At 45.4% G+C, this 19,814-nt stretch overlaps 1 protein-coding gene across 4 annotated transcripts in view; it reads left to right on the top strand.

Annotated features, from left to right (window-relative positions):
• The window catches only part of OSGIN2 (oxidative stress induced growth inhibitor family member 2), a 223,493-nt gene extending 210,562 nt beyond the window's left edge, over nucleotides 1-12,931 (top strand). For all 4 annotated transcript variants that reach the window (XM_085605313.1, XM_085605311.1, XM_085605312.1 and 1 more), the window contains one exon: nucleotides 11,574-12,931. In XM_085605313.1, coding sequence (XP_085461439.1) covers nucleotides 11,574-12,606 — 1,033 coding nt within the window. In that variant the 3' untranslated portion in view covers nucleotides 12,607-12,931. The remainder of the gene's footprint in view (nucleotides 1-11,573) is intronic.
• The last annotated feature ends 6,883 nt before the right edge of the window (nucleotides 12,932-19,814 follow it).

Raw genomic sequence — 19,814 nt, 5'->3', positions numbered from 1 at the left:
AATATAGAATCTGAAAACAGGAAAGCCTATTTATGATTGTATACGGCCCAGCTACCCAAAAAGGCCTTCCCAGCGCTAAATGAACAACCTAACTTTCATAGCTAAAACAATATGAACCCCATAGGTTTGTTGACTGGCCTCCTGACTAGAGCCTCTGGAACTAAATGCTCATGGAACTTTGAACCCAGCACTTGAACTCTTCCATCGGTGAGTCTACCCTGCCAAGTGGTACCATCCCAGTCCTGGACCGTTGAAAATGGGCCTAAGGTGCTTTGCCAGCCTCTGTGAATCCAGCAGAACTGATGCATCTCCCCTGTTGTGTGGTGCAACTCCAAGCAAAACCAACGCATTGCCGCTGCAGCATTGAACGATTCTGTTGCAAAGACCTGCATCACAACCGGTCGCCTCGTCTGAACCGCTGCTGTGCGCCACATCCTCAGCGCAGGCCCCTGCATCCCAATGCCAGATTCCACATCACACCCTCACAGTTCCTCAGCACCGTTGCATTGCCTTGACTGCGTGATTTATTCTCAAGGCTGGACTTCACATCGCAAGCCCTCATCGACGGGATGCTTTCTAGTGATGCAGGATCTCGTATTGCAGCCTTGTTGCATTGCAGAATGAGTCTCCGACGTCGACCCTCTCTATGCTCCACAAAACCAGGATTTAAGGTACTGTGTTCAGTGGACCTAACTGGGTCCCTGTAGCCAGCCTGCACCTGATCACTGACAGCATGAACTTCTGACTTTGTCCTCGTCTGGCACAACCAAATATCCACAGTTGGCACTTTGTGCTTTTTGGCCCAATTTTTACTGAACTTTTTAAACCTGTAAATCTACGGTTCTACTGATTGGATTTTTGTTGTTTTGGTCTTGTTTTATTTATTGTACAATACTCTATTTTTCAAAACTGGTGTGGGGTCCTTTTGTAGTGTATTTTCGCTGCATAACTATTTGAAGTGTTTCTCAAGTACTTTACACTTTACTCAGCCACTGAGTTAAGCCTGACTGCTCTGTGCCAATCTACCCGAGGGTTGAGCATTGGTTAATTTAGTGTTGGTTGTGACTTCACCCAGGGAAGGCTTGTGGTTCCTGCTTTAGGAGGGTTGTAGCCCTTCACCCAGTTACCCAATTGTTTACACTAGTGGTCAGCGGTGAGGATTTGGACTTGTGTTTGTGCAGTGCCATACAGTAATTTTGTGTTACATTACCACCCCACATAAATAATTTAAGATCAATTCAAGTTTTTTTTAATTCTCCTTAAATGGCTACTTTTGATTTTCCAAATCTACCCTCTTTGCTACCTCTCTTTGCTATCTGACTGTCTGTGACCTTGCCTGCAGTGATGGAATTCGAGCTGACCAACCTGGAAAATTACACTATGGCTGAGCTCAAGCAATTCTGCAATGAAAGGGGCCTCCCCACCAAGAAGTGTACCAAGACGTTGGAGCTGCAGAAAGTTTTGATTGCCTTGTCAGAAACAGCCACAGATGAGCAGGTTGATGGGGATGATCTAGATGAGCAGGATCAGGACCTGGACAACAGACCTGAAATGCAGCCTTCAGTGGAATAAGACGACTTTTCCGCTCCTAAATTGCAACTTCCTGCCACAGCAGGAAGCAGCATATCCTTTCATAGACCGTCCCTAGTGGACTGGCAGACAGGAAGGCAGAGGAGTTTCAGCTGCATGTGGCCAAATTAACAATGGAGAAAGAACTGGTGGCCATGGAGGAAAGGAGAATGTTCCATGAGCGTGAAACTTAACGCAAAGCAATCAGACTCCAGCAGCAATGGTGGCAGCATACAATCCATGTTTGAAGAGGACAGAAAGGTCTGTGTATGCATAGACCTTGTGCCCAGTTATGTGGTGGGAGATAACATTGACAAGTGGTTTTCAGATGGTGAGGTGATTGGGAGCAAAGAAAACCTCGGAGGAGCACTTGGTGTGGGGGTGGCGGGTAATCGGTGGAAGCATAGACCTCCAGTGGGGAGGCACATTCTTCTGACCCTAGAAGGTACACCCCATGAAATTCATTCTGCATGCTAAATTTGGGCTGACCCCTGAAGAGTATCGACAGAGTCTCTGGGAAAGCCACAACCTCCCAAATCAGTCTTGTGTGGATTTCTTGGACTACTTCAGCAAGGCACTGAGGGACTGGGTAAGGGGCAGCTAGGACAATGATTATGATGGGCTGTACAACTTGTTTGAGGAAATGGTGTGTATGATATGATATAGTAGTGCAACCTCACTGTGTAATACACTCACCAACCCCTTTGGTACCCTTGGGTTTCATCTTTTAAACCCTCCGCTCGAACCTGGGTAGCTGTGGCACTGAACAGCAAGGCTTATACAGAGGAAAAAGTAGTAAGCATTTGAACAGCACCAAAACAATTGAAGAATTCGAAACGACCTCAAGAAATCCGATACCAATTTGCAAAAATAGGTTGTATTTAGACACTAGAATGAAAAAGATCCACTGTAGGGTTCCGGAGAAATAGATTTTACAAGCAATAATAAATCAGTGCATATTCACTCAACCACAAACAAGCCTCGGCAAAGTCAATGAATTGGACACTGGGGAACTTTTTCACGGAAAACGTAGGTAAGTGTCAATGCAGTTGATTAGACTTACTTGGGGCAACCAAGTCTGGCAGTGAGCTAGTCAGGGGGACCAGCAAGGTCCTCAAAAACAGTTGCTTCACAGTAGAAGCAGTCCTTCATCAGTTCTAGGCACTTTATCCTTGTTACAATGGATTACTTTGGAGTTGTCCTGATGCAAGGGTAGAAGGATGCTGAAGGTGCTTTAAGGATGCTGTGGATGTTACACGGTCGATGGGGGCCTTCTGCATGGATTCCTCGGCCCACGAAGATATTGAGGGGGTCTTGGTTGCAGGGACAACGTCCCACAAAGTCCTTTTCAGTCTAGCCTAGTTCCAGTTGCCACTGGACTACCAGTCACCCATTGTCGCAGTCACAGACCAATCCTACCCAAGTCAATAACTCACCTTCTGAGGGTTCTAGCAGCTCTTCAACAGCACTCATGAATTTAACGTACACAGGCGTAACTCTGTGCATCAGGTTTTGGTCCTCGGTGGTGGTAGTGGCTTGAAGAATTTGGATTATCAACTTGCCCCAGCATGCTTCTTCAGCTGTTGTGTTCCTGTGTTGCGAACAGAAGGCCAGTCAGCTGACTCTTGGAGTTCTCTTGGCTTGACTGGGCTTTGGAGATAACTTTTTCTTGAGCAGGGCGTGGCAGGCACAGTCCCTCCCTTCGCTAGCCACCAGGTGCAGTCTTGGTCGGTGCAGCCTCTCTTTGCTGGTCCCTCAGTGCAGCAGGAAAGTCCATCTTTGGTCCTTCTTCTGAGTCGGTCAAAATCTGAAGTCTGGCTGCCTGGGGTTCACCTCTTATAATTGGAAAATGCCCCAGGGTGGGATGTGGTTGGTAGCTAGTAAGCTACCAGGTTCCCTCCCACCTAGTGACCACTTCCTGTGAAGTATGGCATCTGGCTATCCCAGGATGCACCATTCTGCCCACTCCCAAGATGGCGAGACCCCTCTCCTGGTGTACAGACCTCCCTAGCCCACCCCCGGGATGTGGCTAACTCACTGCTACACACCTCTAGGAAAACTGGCTTGCCAACTGGCTTCCCCTCTCTGCTCCCTGTGCCAGCCTATCTACCTCAACAACGGTCCCATCAAAGGCGGCATCACCTATGAAGCTTGCCATTTGGGGCTAACACCTAAGTAGCTTCCTGCAGGAGGGAGGGGATATGTCCCTTGCCTGGAGTCCCTCATTGTGCTCCTTCCTGAGAGTCTTTGGCAGATCTCTCCAGGGGGGGCAGTTAGCTTTCTCATGGAGCAGGCTCCATGTGTGCCCGGGAAGACAAAGAAGTTTTAAAAGGCAACAAAGTGGCAGCTTTGCTAAAGCTGCACACTGAAACAAGTTACATACATTTTTACTTTAGATACAAGTAGGGCTTAATGTTGTTTGATACCTTGGAGTGCCCACTTTCGTGTCACCATTCAGGAGTCTGCACAGCTGAGGGGGTCAACGTGTAACCCTATACTTGACAATTGGGCGACCAAGTCTTTACACAGTAAAAACTGTAGTTTTGCCTGTTTTACTGTCAGGACATGTAAAGTACATGTTTGGCCTGTGTCATATGTTGCACCTTGCCTTTAGGGCTTGGTAGGCCTGCCAGAGGGGTGTTTTACACACCTGTCCAGGGGAAGTGGTGGCTTTGCCATTGCTTTCAATGACAAAGTTGGCCTAGCAGTACACGGCTGCTCTACCAGTCTGCAGTGATGGACTGGGGGCTTGTTTTACTTGAAAGACCGCAAGGGTGGCAAGATCAGTGCTGCAAGCCCTGGGATACCCCTCTAATTTGCATGCCCTGGGTACCAGGGTACCATTTACTAGGGACTTAAAGGCAAGTTAGCACTTCCAATTTGGTATAACCAATTCGACATACACTTTTAGGGTCAGGGCACTGAGGTCTGTGCACACTCAGAGTTGAAAAACCAGCAGTATCAGTTCACAAACTTAGGGAGTAACCATACAAAAAGATACTTGATTCTCTGGGAGCTTGCTAAGGAGGGGGATCTCTGGGTCAGTACCAGAGTGTCCAAGAAGGTACCTGGAGGTGGCCCCAAGTAGGGTGATTCAGGTTCCCCATGTAGAGTGAGGGGGAGGGTAAAGATTACCCAGACAAGTGTAAGGCAGTGGGAAAGTTTTCCAAAGTGCCTTCTGAGAAACTTAGGAGGTTCTAGCAAGTGGTTTAAATGCTCCCAGTTAGGACCCAAGATGGGAGACTGTCCAAAGAGACCAGCCACTGGTGGGGCCTTTACAGGGGTGGCCAACATAGACTTGGGGTGAGCAATCCCCAGGGGCAGGTCATAGACCATGCTACGATCTCCCTTACTGTGGAGATAGACTCCAAGGCTGAGCTTGTGATCCCTAAGGGTGGGAGTAGTCACTTCCACCAGGTGAAAGTGAATGGGTCCCTGTCACTCCTCTGAGGGACACCGAAGCTAGCCAGACCATGATAGTGGAACAGTTAGTTTTTCCTGAGCACTACACAGGCCAGGTATGTAGGTCAACTCAGGCCCATGGGCAAGAATTTTTCCACCCCTGTTACCCCTGGAGTGAAGTGGGGAGGTGACACCGAGAAATCATACTTAGTCCTCAGATGCCCATAGACTGCATTCTGGTGAATGAGTTGCCCCTGGTGTCAGGAGAACTGAGAGGAGGGGCAATCTCTGGCAGTTTCATTTTCTGGAATAGCCACTCCCAAGTGGACGGTACAGGAACCCAGATGGAGGGGCAGGGTGAGGGAGTACTGACACCCGCTCACTGTTCAGCCTCGGTATAGACCTTGGCCTGAGTGGCCAATCTCAGGATAGCACACCTGAACTAGTGAGAAGGAGAGTGAAAGTAGGGTGCCTAACACCCATAGTTGTTGCCCTAAACTCTGAGAAACCGCAGAGGTCGGAGAACCCTCAGGAGCCTATAAGGAACTTTTTGCCAGCTCCAAGGCTAGAAGTGAGGTCTACCCAAAATCTCCGCTTGAAGCTTTCACCTCGCTGTGAATGTTCTGGTGCCTGCCTATTGTCACTGAGAGCTTTCAGTGGGCTCTCTTGGTTGCTGTCCTTTTGGGCAGAGTTTTCCTTAGGTTGGGGATAGAACTCTCATACAAGGGGTGGAATGGGCCACATCACTTTGTTGGCACAGTGGTACTGTCTGCCTACTGGGTAGCATCTATGAGCAAGTTATGGTTAGGTGCTCCACATTTGGGGTCCGCAGTGAGGAGAAGGGTTCCCCATGGGTCTGTCGAGTGGCTCAGGAGAGTGTAGACAGAGGGAACCAACTGAATTCAGAGGGGTGTAGAACTGACAAGTGCCTCTGCAGTAGAGGGCCATTGTCCACATGCTATCGCCTAAGCAGGGAAGTCCATCGAGGTATTGAATCAGTCCCCCCTGCCTTTAGTCTGGAAGGGAGTCATATTGGACCTGACCCTGTTTGCAGCATCACCTCCAAACTTTTTTCATTTACCCTCCACTTTTTGCTGAATTTTCTTTTGGCCTTAGGACTCTGTGTCCTTTACAACTGGTAACCGGTACTTAAGTGATTATGCTCTTTCCTTTAAAAAATTGCCATATTTAATGTACTTATAACTCCCTAGTAAAGTGGTACTACATGTACCCAGGACCTGTAATTACATGCCAATAGTGGGCCTGCAGCACTGGTTGTGCCAAGCACTTAAGTAGCCCTTTCGAACGTGTCTCAGGCCTGTCTGCGCAGCCTGTGTGTGCAGTTTTAAACTGACATTTCAACCTGGCAAAATAAACCTTTTGCCAGGCCCAACCCTTCCTTTTAATGCATGTAAGTGATGCCTAGGGTAGGCCCTGGAAAGCCCAGAGTGCAGGGTGCAGTGTATTTAAAAAGTGTGCTGTGTACTCTTTAGTTTTACGTTGTCCTGGTTGTGAAAAGCTCTTGAAATTCAATTTTTAGGGCCTACCTCTCGTATGGGATAATACTAGAGTTAGCTTATTATATTTAATATGCTGTCCTTTTCAAATAGGAAGAAGTAACCAGTTCACGTTTGGTGTCTTTAGAATTGTAATGAAAAATCCTATCTTTTGGTACAGTCAGATTTTTTAATTTCAATTTTGCAAATGCCACTTTTAGAAAGGTAAATGCATAAATGTGTCTTTAAATTTTAGAAAGGTGGCATTTTCCTGCCTTAGCCATTTAGTGCCTATAGCCTTCTCTGGGTCACATAACTGGGTGTAGCAGGCAGTTGGGCTTTGTGCATTTCCCCTAGACAGCCACACACAATAGAGAGCTTAGGTGTGCCATCACTGGAAGAATGGGAGGGCGGAGCTGGGCACAGCCATACTTACTCTTGAATAGGCTGTGTCTTGCCTTCACGCAAAGAGCTGTATACCCCTGTAGCCAGGGCAGAGACGGCAGAATGGCTGGGGACTTCAAATGGAAACCTCTAGAAGCTTCTCCCACCTTCCAGAGGAAGGGCACCAGGTATAAATATTGGACCTCAGTCACCACCTCTTCAGTACACTTCTGGATCTGTGGTGGATTCCATGCCAGGAAGAAGGACTGCTGTGCTGCTGAAAAGACTGTTACTCTGCTGGGCTGCTTCTCTGAAGGGACTGCTACCCTTCTGCTTGCTGCCCTCCTGCCTGGGAAAGAAGGACTAGACCTGCATCTGTTGAACCTAGGACCCCTGAGTGACTCCAAAGGCTAGTTAGATGGCCTCCTGACTATATCCTCAGGGAGACAAGTCTCCAACTACCTTGAACCTAGCACCTGAACTCTGGCATCTGTGAGTCTACCCTGCCAAGTGGTGCCACCCCAGTCCTGAGCCCTTGGAAGTGGGCCTAAAGTTATTTGCCAGCCTCTGTGGATCCAGTGGAACTGATGTATTTTCTATGCTGCGCGGCACAACCCAGAGCAGAACTGCGGAATCGCCACTGCTGTGTGGATCAGTTCCATTGCAAAGACCTGCATTGCAGCCCTTCACCTCATCGGAACCGCCACTGTGCCATGAATCCTTGGCGCAGGCCCTTGCATCTCTTTCCAAGGGCAGCCTTGACAATGGACTCCGTATCGCAGCCTGAGAGCTGTTAGGAACAGACGCATTGCCCCAACGTCATGATGCTTGCTCCACACCAAACATCGCATCGCAAGCGCTCGTTGACTGGATCCTTGCACTGTAGCCTCGTAGCATCCTAGAATCAATACATCACTTCGGCTAAGTACCCCGCATTTACGACGCGGACCCTTACAATGCTCTGCAAACCAGGATTAAATGTACTTTGTTGAGCGGGCCTAACTGTGACCCTGTAGCCGGTCTTTGATCCATTTGCGTTCAGCCTGGTCTTCTGACTTTGTCCTAGTGTGGCTAGACCAGATATCCACTGTTGGCACTCTATACTTTCTGGTGTTATTTTTACTGAAATCTTTAAACCTGCATATCTCCAGTTCTACTGATTGGATTTTCATCATTTTGGTCTTGTATTATTTATTTAAAATTCTTCTATTTTTTCTCAATGGGGATCCTTTTGTGGTGTGTTTTTGCTGTCTTGCTGTTTGTAGGGTTGCACAAAAACTTTACACATTGCCTCTGAGTTAAGCTTGACTGCTCTGTGTCAAACTTCCCAGAGGTTACGCACAGGTTAATTTAGGGTTGCTTGTGGCTTGGCCTGACAAGGATTGTGGCTCCTGCTTGAGTAGGGTTTCACCCTCCTCAACCAGTATGTCAGTTTCTTACAAGGCCCATTGAATTGGCTACTGCAGATAGGCAGTATTTCAGTTTGCCCACACCCATGCCTTCATCAGGGCGAGGGCAGACTTTCTGTCCTTTCCCATGACTTGTAATTTTAACCCCAAGACAGACTTGAGGATGCACTCAGGTAAATAATAAAATACCTTCCCTCTACTGTTTTTGTATTTGCGTGGATTATATTTTGCAGGTGGCTGAGTTGCTGAACAATTTAGTCCGCTATACTCTGTTCACCTTGACTGTTGATTACCAGCTTCACAGCGTTAAGTCCTTACCCAAATTCACTGACTCAATATAAATGTGCATGCCTCAAAAAGTGAGTAAAGTTTTGAACCCTCAAGCATGTATATACCTATGAGCAGACCCCTAGCATCCTCACAAGAGCTATCAGTGCACTACAATCCTACTACCATCACAAACAACTCATCTCACACTAGCCCAGTTCCCCACACCATCCCACATGTATTTAATTAGACCTTTCCACAAGTGACTTTATCCTGTAAAACCTCAAATCTGTGGTAATCATAGCTATGCTAAAAACCCAGTGCTGACCACACTTCTTTGCCCAGCTACCCATTTTTCTCTCAGGTCTCCTTCTGTAAAATGCTTCTGTATTCACCCAGATCCACCACTGTCCTTCATCCTACATCCTATTCAAATGTCTAGAGCCTGTTTTTCACCAAAAGCACTCCACTGAGACTGCCCATACACTTGTCCAACTGTTTCACCTTTTCTAAAATAAACACCTCACCTTTATCAGCAATGTAAAGAATGATCAACCTGCCTCCCCTCACCAGGCTACCAACTGTTGCCTCCCCCAGCATCCCCAGTTCAGTGCTGGGTTGCTTTTTGTCCGGTCTTAATAGTTATTCACTATTACTTTTCCCTACCAACTCCAACCTGGTTTGTTGTCGACCATAGTGCACGGTACAATCTCACCAAGCAGTATTTTTTGAAGCAGTAGACATCAGATCTCTTATGACTGCTGTGCTCAGCCAGCTGCAGTCTTCTAAAACACTTTGTGCCCCCCCTTAAATTAGGTCACTAAAGTCCTTGGGCCCCTGGGGTGGTTTGTCCTCCCCAATAAACTCCAGGCATATAGATTCTTTCCCTCACTCACTGTCTGCAAAGCCCACTGCTAATCAGATGGCCAAAACACACACATCCTAGCTCGCTGACGTCTGGCCCTTGATCTGTGTTAGCCCATGGCCAATCGAAATGTGTATTTTGTGGAAAAAAAATTGTGTGCATAATTCTGTGACTATCTATACCGTACTCATTTCTACAAGAGAGTTTCAATCAGAAACTGTTTTTTTTTCTTCTAATAAACTCTAACAGAAGGGATGGAGCTCAAAGGAAATTTAAGTGAAAAACATTTAAAATTCCTGGACAAACTGTCTTTGGCTGGCAAAAGAGAAGCTATTCCAATTCGTTACTTTGATTTTCAGAAGCAGAGTTTCTAGAGAAAAGAAATGAAGTGTACTTGTGAGAGAGTTGCCCGCAGAACAATTGATTTCTGCAGAAGAAATATTTACTCCGATCTTTTTTTAAACTACCCTCGCTCTTGAACAAAGAAAGGCACAAGAAAGAAAGAGGGTGCATTTCATGACACTTTTAAGCAGGTAAATACAAGATTTGCTGCAGTTGATGTAAAGCTCCTGAGTACTTTCAGAACCCCAAGTATTGGATTATTTCCTAAATTATCTTCTGAACTGCTGAACTATTGCCTTCTAATCAATAAATATATGGCCTAAAGTGCTCTGAAATGTATCATATTGCTCATCTTAGTAATATTTTTTGGGAACGGCCAGTCCTCCTTCCAACCCCTGACCTCACATTCATCCGCAATCCTGCCAGTTGAACTTTCTTACTGCCACCTCACCTTAGCGCAGTATGCAGCTGCATAACAACAGATTCCCAGGGTTGCTTTTAATTCCCACCCCATCGTAGTAGGTGAGTTCGCTCTGCCAAGACAAAGAGACGCTCCCCCTCAGCTCCTACTCTCCATGACACTAGTGAATTTTACATCTCCAACTCTAACTCAGTTGCTGAGGACTGCATAATTTAGTGCCCAGCAGACGGAGTGACTTCCTTTTGAAATACCTATAGCGTGAGCATTAGGACCATTGAAAACTCGGGTAGGAAAGTGAGAGATTTACTTGTATCTTATCTCCTGCTAAACTCAAGGCACCCAAACCCTTCAGCTCTGCCAGTCATACACCTCTTGGCATTAACTTACCTACTGAATAGGCAATTACTGTGCCAGGCTTTCATTTAGTGTGGCACAAATTGTCCAGTCTGCAATAGGATTGCACTTTTGATAGGTGGAGCTGCTGAGGCGACATTGTTACTAACTTATCTAGTTCTTGTGTGTTTTCCAAGTTACCTGGATAGATCACCATTCATTAATACAACAAAATATGTGCTTCAAAATAATATAAATAAAGATACTACTGGTTGGTTATAGAAATTCCTAAAGAAGACTGAGTGTCTATGTGGGTCAACAACTATTTTATAGGGTATGCAGTGGGCGTGACCCTGCAAAAATCAAATGCCCTCACACACCCGCATAGGTGTCATGCTTCATCATAGGACGTTTGAGCCTCGTCGGGCCGGCACTGCAATGCCCGACGGGCACCCTCAATGCGGGCTCTTTGCCGGAGATCTTCTTGTCCGCCGTTTGGTGAAGTGCGGGTGTGGGGAGTTAAGGAGTAGATTGGGGTTGAGGTGCGAATGTGTGAGGTTGAAAACAGTGAAAGAGGTACTTCTCTGGAAAAACTTTAATGAACAAGTTCTCTTACCGATCTTAAAAATGTGTGGCGCTATCTATTAAACTTTAGTTGTCTTATATAGTTATAGGTCAACATGTGTCTAGCTTCTGTGTAGTTGTAACAATGATCTAGTAGCTATTCACCAGGCCCAATATCAACATAATCTACTTAGTGATTGGAGTTTTAATGTATGGGCGCATTGATTTTCTCCCCATAACACATACTTTGGTTTCAGTATGAATTTGTGATTTATTTAGCGATGACCTGTAATTCAAAGACACATAGTACATGGTAAAAAAACAATTCAATTGTAGAAGTTGTCACATGAATCCAAGTTTTCTGTGGTAAAATGATAGCGAGTTCTTGAATCTAGATCAGAAATTTATGCTGGAAAAAAATATCAAATTTCGAATTGTATTTAGCTTGGATTTTATTTTCAAAACGTAAATACATTCGAATGTGTTGTTCTGCACACCTGATGCTTCTGTTTTCCTTCTAGAAACATAAAAAGTGACCGAGCCACTCCAGAAGAAATAGCTTCATACTACAAGCAGTATGTAAAAGTGATGGGACTGCAAAGGAACTTTGTTGAAAACACATACGTCACCTCTGTAACAAAGCTTTATCGGAACCAGGAAGATGACCAGCTTGAAAACTCTCCTCCACAGGCCCTGCCCATAGACCCCGCAGCAGAGCCGAAGTCTATGATCAAGAGGAACTGGGAGGTCTCTGGTTACCAAAGAGCTGCCGACGGGTCTCACCTGCCGTTCTGCCTCTTCACTGAAAGTGTGGCCCTGGCCACTGGGACGTTTGATTCTCCTGCCAGACTGGAGATCGAGGGAGAGCATTTGCCTTTTGTCTACCACTCTTTGCATGACTTTGAAGTTGCCATTAGCAAAGGGAAGTTGTGTGGCAGCGCTGACCATGTCTTGGTTGTAGGAGCTGGACTCACTGCAGCTGATGCTGTACTGTCTGCCTACAACAATAAGCTGCCTGTAATACACGTGTTCCGCAGAAATGCCAATGACTCCAGCCTTATATTCAAGCAACTTCCCAAAAATCTTTATCCAGAGTACCACAAGGTCTATCACCTGATGTGCACTCAGTCGTACACCACCGCTACTCACCTACATTCGACGTACACCAGCTACCCGGAGCACTGTGTGCTGTCCTTAACGCCAGATAAGAAGTGTGTCTTGCAGGGTGCGTCTGGCTTGAAGGTTTTGAAATTCTGCGCTGCCTTAATATTGATAGGATCCAATCCTAATCTGTTTTTTCTTAAAGAGCAAGGGCGAAGCATAGGTCATATCCCAAATCAGCCAATCACTTGCAAAGGAAACCCTGTGCATATCAACCCATACACATTTGAAGCCACAAAGGAGCCAAACCTCTTTGCCTTGGGCCCTTTGGTCGGGGACAATTTTATACGATTCTTGAAGGGCGGGGCGCTGGGCATCACGCGATGCCTGGAGGTAAGGCAGAACAAGAAGAAACTCAATGTTGAGAGAGACGATGTGGACGGTATTGCCTAAGGGTCAAGCACCCTGTGCTTTCTACACGCTTGGCCTGTAGTAAGTGGTTCACAGTGAATGCTAATATAATTGGTAGAAACTTATTTTTGTGGTTTCAAACTGCTGCAGTCCAGAAGTTTATTAGCTCTGTTGCCTAGCAATGGGAACTCTTTTAAAAAGATACTGCACTTCTAGTCCACAGAACGAGCATTCCATGCTAACAATTATAAAGCAAATTAATTAAAATTGACTTTTAATTTTGTATCATGCTCTACTGAAACATAATTTACATTCTGAAAAGTAAATGTATGTTGACAGGAAATAAACCTTTTTTTTTATATATAAAGAGCTTAATATTATATTTCTCACATGCAGTTAGTCTGTCTTTTTAAAGAATCCACACAGGGAACGAACTGTATTCTTCATCCATCTCATACACATTACGAGAGTGGATCTAGTGCTTTCACGTTTTATTTTGTGTAATTGCTGACCTCTCCCTTGTTTGGATCCTTGCAATACTACGAAACTGCTCAGTGTATTTGCATATTGGCACCCCATTTTAGGTCTTGGCTGTTGGCCAGACCTGCTGTTTTCGATAAACATAGAGTAGACTTTGATAATATTTGGATGGATGTACTGTTTATCTCAGCTGTCTCCTCTTTATCCAATAGCTTTCTTATTTATTCTTGTGTTTGTTCCAACAAGGAACATTTATTTCTGACATCATTCTGAATTGTTGAATTGTATCCTTCCTTTGTTGACATTGCTTGCATTCAGGAAATTAATATTTTTCTTTTTTTTAAGCACTCCAAGGGAGTGCGTGTGTTTTCTTGCCCTCTCCCTTTGTGATGATTCTTCCTCACTTTGTGCCGGGCTCTTCAAATTGCATCCACCTCACTTTTTCCATTGCATCCTTGCCCTCCCCAGACCTGCTTGTTTTCTTATAATATCACCTCTCTCCCACACTTACACTTCTGTTGCTCCCCTCCCACTTCTTGCCCTTTCATCATCGCTTTTTTCTCCTGCTACGTGTTAACAGGTGTCCATTTTTAAATTGTTTTAACGCATTTCAAGATGGCTGACGGCAAGTGTAGATGTGCACACATGGGCAGTGGGCACCAAGTCCATTCAAATCAGGCTGACAGGATGTAAGGCTTCTAGGATGCACACGCATCGACCACGGCGATCTCTGAATAGATTTGTTCAAATATTACAAATTCATTCAAAGTTTCCCACAGTGAATGCATGCAAATCCACTGTGTCTGTCTCTGAATAGGTTTGTTCAAATATTACAAATGCACTCAAGAAGTTTGCAGTGCATGAGCTCACGTTCATAGCAGCCCACCTTTGAATGAATTTGTAATGTTTTAATGGACCAATTTAAATATGTACTTCTTGGCTGCACATATATCTACTGTGGATATTTAACAAAACCGGCATTGGCAAAGCCAATAGGTCTCGTGTATGCAAGATCTTTTGGCTTTGCCAATGTGTTTTAGCCATATTGTATCCCAGCGTAGCTGCTGTGCAGCACAGGCTGAAAGTTGGTGGTGTAGAGGAGAGTGGAGATGGAATTTCATAAATTGGAACTGCAAAGAGTGGAGTAGAGTGGAGTGGCATAGAGTGAAGTGTATTGGAGTGGAGTCACGTAGAGTGGTATACAGTTGAGTGTCATAGAGTACAGATTACTGGTGTAGAGGGCATTGGGATAGAGTGTCGCAGAGTACAGTGGTGTTGAGTGCAGCTGCATAGAATTCCGCAATGTACAATGCATGTTGGAGAATGCCGTGGTGTAGATTAGTGTGTTGCATAGTAGAATGCAGAGGCATAGAGAGCAATGGTGCAGAGTAGAGTGGCATAGAGTGCATGGGTGTAGAGTGGAGTGCTGCAGACTGCAGTGGCTTAGATTGGAGTGATGCAGAGTACAGTCTCGTAGAGTGCACTGGCATAGAATGCAGCAGTGCAGAGTAGAGTGGCATAGAGTTCAGTAGCGTAGACTGCAGTGTTGCTGAGCAGAGTGTCGTAGACTGCAGTGGTGCAGAGTGTCATAGAGTGCATTGGCATAGAGTGGTGTAGAGTGCAGTGGCATAGAGGGCTGAAGAGTAGAATGGTGTAGATTAGAGAGCAGCGGAGTGGCTAGAGTAGAGTGGACTCATGTAGATTGCATTGGTGTAGAGCATTGTAGAGTACAGCAGCATAGAATTCAACAGCTTACAATGCAGTGTTGCAGAATGCAGTGGCGTCAAGTACAGTGGTGCATAGTAGAGTGCAGTGGTGTATAGTAGAGTGACAGAGTGCAGTGGCGTAGAATACTTTGGTGTAAAGTGCAGTCACATAGAGTGCTGTGGTGTGGAGTAGAGTGGCTGAGAGTGGTGCAAAGTAGAATACAGTAGTGTAGAGAAATAATGGTGTAGAGTGCAGTGGCATAGAGTGGAGTGGTGTAGAGTGCAGAGTAAAGTGGTGTAGAGTTGAGTGCTGTAGAGTAGAGAATCGTAGAGTGCAGTGGTGTAGAGTGCATTCCTGTAGCGTGCAGTGGCGTAGAGTGGTTTACAGTAGAGTGATGTAGACTACAGTGGTGCAGAGTAGAGCGCAGTGGCATAAAGTACTGTGACATAGAGTGCAGTTGCATAGCATGCAGTAGTTTAGAGTATAGTGGCATAAAGTGCAGTGCATAAAGTGCTGTACAGAGCAGTAGCACAGAGTGCATTTGCATAGAGTAGATTGTTCCAAAATAGAGTGAAGTGGTGTAGAGTGGCGTGAGTGAAGTGTAGAAAGCATTGGTGTAGTGTATTGACATAGAGTGGAGTTGTGCAGAGTTTTGGATGACCTAAACTGAGGGCTTGGTGTCCCAACCGCTTTGGGACAACCCCACAGGATATGTCAGCTGTTAAACCAGCTAGCTGTACAGTGCCACTACCATCCTACAGTGGTGTAGGTAGTCTCTGACAACCACTGAACATGACAACCCTGATTCCTCAGGGATAGCGGAAAATAGTACAGTATGTTTCGCTCAGACACTCAAGCTTGCTTTCTCTCATAAAATACACAGGTTGGCGATTAGGTTTCAATAAGTATTTATTGGTCCAGCGACAGCCTCGTATAAAACATATGTGCTGCGACAATTAGGAAACAGAAGCATGCAAAAGAGATTGCTAGTGCCAATATAGTAAATAGTAGATACATTTCTACCATAGTGCTAATAAGATGACTAGAAGCAGTTCCGATAAAAACAGTAGCACTTGCATATTCCCTAAAATGCGCACCGTAAGTAATTTTGCTAAAATGTACCTAGCCTAACTTGGATGTGTAGGTGTGTATGTGTATAGCAATGTGTAACTGTAGTCATGAAACCCCCAGGGAAGAACCAGTCCTCTCACCTGATGGTTGGGAATGAAGGACCCCGTCCCTGCTTCGAGGATGACAGCCCATAAGGGATTACAGACCGCTGCGTGTCGGAGATTCGGCATACAGGACCCCGTCTCAGTTTGAAAGGAATTCTCCTCAAATTTGTAGGGGGGATTGAGGGTCTTTTATACTGAAGTGGTCACTCCAGGGCTTTTTCTACAATCGATATGTTTTCAAAACAACCATGGATGTTTTGAAAACAATCACCGATGCTTTTCCAAACAAGTGTGATCATGTACAGCTGGCTGTTGGCCAAGGATGAAAAAAAGTGGTGACTCTTATACAGAATAATTCTGCTGTGCCTGGGGACATGTTTATGTAGAGAGGTACAGGAAATATGATAGAATACTTAGAGCCTGGTGTCGAAGAGACAGGCGCAAGCAACTAGGTAAACGGTCACCTGTTTCAAATCGTTATTGGTGTGTGGATGGGACAATGTATATACAAATGGGGTATACATGATGGGACTATCCAAGACGTCATGACAAGAGTGGAGTGGCCTATACTGGATTGGTGTAGAGTGCTGTGGCGAAGAGTGCAGTAGTCTAGAGCAGACTTTTGTAGAGTGCATTTTCATACAGTAAAGTGGTGCAGAGTGGTGTACAGTGAAGTAGCATGGAGTGAAGCAGAGTGGAGTAAAGTGTAGTCGCACAGAGTGCAGTGGCATAGAGTTGAGTGGTGCAGGGCAGAGTGAAGTAGTGTAGAGTGGAGTGGTATGGGGACAATGCAGTGGAGTAAAGCAGAGTGGCGTAGAGTAATGGCATAAAGTGGTGTAGCGTTCAGAGGTGCAGAGTAGATTAGAATGGCATGCAGTGGATTGGCATAGAGTGCAGGGGCATAGAGTGGAGTGGTACAGAGAATAGTGCATTGGCATAAAGTGCGGTGTTGCAGAGCGGCATAGAGTGGAGTTGTGCAGTGCAGAGTGGCGTGGCCTAGACTAGAGTGGTGTAAAGTGGGCTGGTGTAGAGTGCATTGACATAGAGTGGTGCAGAGTAGAGTAGAGAGGCGTAGAGTGGAATGACATAGATTGCAGTGGTGTAAATTTGAGGGGTGCAGAGTAGAGTGCCATTGGCATAGAGTGGTGCAGAGTAGAGTGGAGTATGCATGGTGTGGGCACACTGTCATTTATAGACAACACATTTGCAATTGAAATGTTCATTACATTTGCACAGACATACAGAATTACTAATAAAACTACACAAAGCAAAAACACTAATGTGTGGAAATAGCAATACCTAGTGTATTGATTTGTTTTGATCATATTAAAGTATTTGTTTCCAACACACCAGAATTAACAAAAAATGTGCTTCATTTGTGCTTTGCTAATATTGACATTTTCTGAACTACTTGCACATTTCATTTAAATGTTGTGTTCTAGAAAATAACCTCTCCTCTACCCCCATTAGCCAGCAAGATTGTCACATAAATCCTCTCGCTTAGAAGTCAGAGAAAGAAAAGTAAACACCAATCTCCCTTGGTAGACAGAGACTGACATTGGTCCTCTGTCTTTGCATGCATAGCAAATGTGACAAGATAAGAACACCATTTACAGACATGTTTCAAGAAAGGAGCAATGGTGGAAGAATACAAGGAGGGGTAGTGTGAAAAGGCTTTGCCTTGGGAGGGACGATTTGAATTTAGACAGCCAAAACCAAATAAATCCAGCAATTAGAAAGCCAGAAAATGTGCGGTATAAACCACAAAGCCAACAGTAGGCAGCCGGCGGAATGCATTCCCAGGGAAACTTTATGAATTTCCCCAAGATGTCTTTAGCAAACCATACAGATCTGCTGTCTGATAGGCTTCAACCTAAAAAGCACTCCCACAGCAAATAGGTTTCACTTCTGAGACTACTGTTTTGCCAATGGTTGTTGTGGTTGTTGCATTAGCCCTTATTTACTTCTGAGCCAAATTATCCCCGTCATGGTGTAGACTGTGGTTACAATCTACTTTTTATAAATTGTCAGAAGGAAATAATGTGTACAACCCAGGCACAAATACAGTGTGCTCTTCATTCCTCAGTAGTAGCAGCAATCTGCAAATATGGTTCAAGAACTTTATGAACCCACACCTCAAATACAATGTGATGCCCGATAATGCCTCAGGAATAATTTATTTTTTGTTCATGTTTACCTTACGACTAAAGCTCAGCACAAGAGATTTTTCTAAATGAATATAAGTTATATTAGAGAGGGTGATAATGTGATTTTATAGCAATATGGTTCAATGCATTTTTCTGAAAATGTATACTACATTATTTCACAGTGTCAATGAACATATTTTGCCATCTACCTCCTCTTCCAGTGTAAAATAACATTTGTATGTTTCTACATTAACAAAGAATCCATAGAGGTGCTCAGAGAATGTGTGGTTGTAAAGACACATGCCTAGCATACTGTCTAGTGTTAGGCTTGGAAGCTTGCAACATGTTTTACTTTAAAGAAGTTTCGAGTCACAAAATTGTTGTGGCTCCTCCCTTAGTCCACAAGGCACCAGAACAAAGACTCCATCTCAGATGGGTTTCTTCTACCATTGTGCCCAGACGTTTGAGTTCCAGCTCCGAGGCGAATGTGCTGTTCACTGGGTCTTTCGAAGTGGCCTTTGAGTTTTCCTTCCCACCAACGTTGAAAATAATTGCTACATATCCTGTGCCTGGTTCGAGAACTCTTTATCAGTACCCTAGCACCTTCTTTCGACACACCGCATTTTACTACTTCTCAATGAATTTCCATTACACACTCCCACCTACAACTGGGATTGATTAGACTTTGGTGCTTTTCAGGTCAAGTTTCAGAGGATGACTGTAAGGGTTGTTATGGAAACAACCCTTTCTTTTTTGCTCAAGTTGAATCACAGATTACAATGCCAATGCTCCCCTCAATCCCCCAACATCTGACGGCCAGAATATCTATTCAGAACCAGTGAGGAGGGCGCAAGCCTGTCCAGTCATCCAGTCACCCGGGGGAGGGGGCGAGATTTGGGAGATGGTGTCCTCCGAAGCCTCCAATGTCAATAACGTCAAGCAGGAGAAGGCTGAGTGCTGAGCCCGCAAGCACCAGGTCCACTCCTAGTGCCCTGTGCTGTCACCGAAGCAGCATGGTATGTCATCTTGACCTCCAAAGCATCCCCAGACTGAGACATAGCACCGCTTCTGAGGGAATCGGACATTGGGCTCCAAGTTCACCCTGAAAAGGCACCGACATTCCAGTACTGCTCTGCTAGCAGCACTGCTTGATCCAAAGAACCTCTTCAATGGTGGTCAAGCCTCCTCCAAAAGGTTCCAGGCCACACCATCCGTTGATGGCAGGAGGCACCGAACACCCAGCTTCGGAGCTGAAGTCCATGCTGAAAGTCAGGCCTAATGCATTCTCGACACCAACGGAATACTCACTGCTGGGCTCTGTACAGCTGCATCTGCCAGAGGTTCCTGAAAGAAGGCAAATAAAAATATCCAGCCCTGTACAGGAAAGAGCTATGCCAAGCCTCCTTTGTCTGGCCCATATATGCACCCTCTGTGCTCCACAAAACCAAACAGATGTTAGCCTTTAAGAAGGGTTATCTCTTTGAGCCTCTTGCATCCCCAGGGTTAGGGACACTGCCTCTAACCATCCACCATCTCTCTATGCACCTAGGGATTCACCTTTATCACAACCTCCACATCCTCACACCCCTCCAAAAGCTCACTTTCTACAATCCCCTTCTGAATCTCTCCACACAGGTACAGACCATGGCAATCCTTTCTGCTGTCAGGACCCCTATTTTGAGACGCTAGTGCCCAGAGAAGGGGATGGAGGATTACAGTTTGGATCCTACTGATACACCGA

Source organism: Triturus cristatus, chromosome 5_1 (genome assembly GCF_964204655.1).
Source record: "Triturus cristatus chromosome 5_1, aTriCri1.1, whole genome shotgun sequence".
NCBI lineage: Eukaryota > Metazoa > Chordata > Amphibia > Caudata > Salamandridae > Triturus > Triturus cristatus.
Note: the sequence above shows the minus strand (reverse complement) of the source record. Positions and strands in the feature narration are given on the sequence as shown.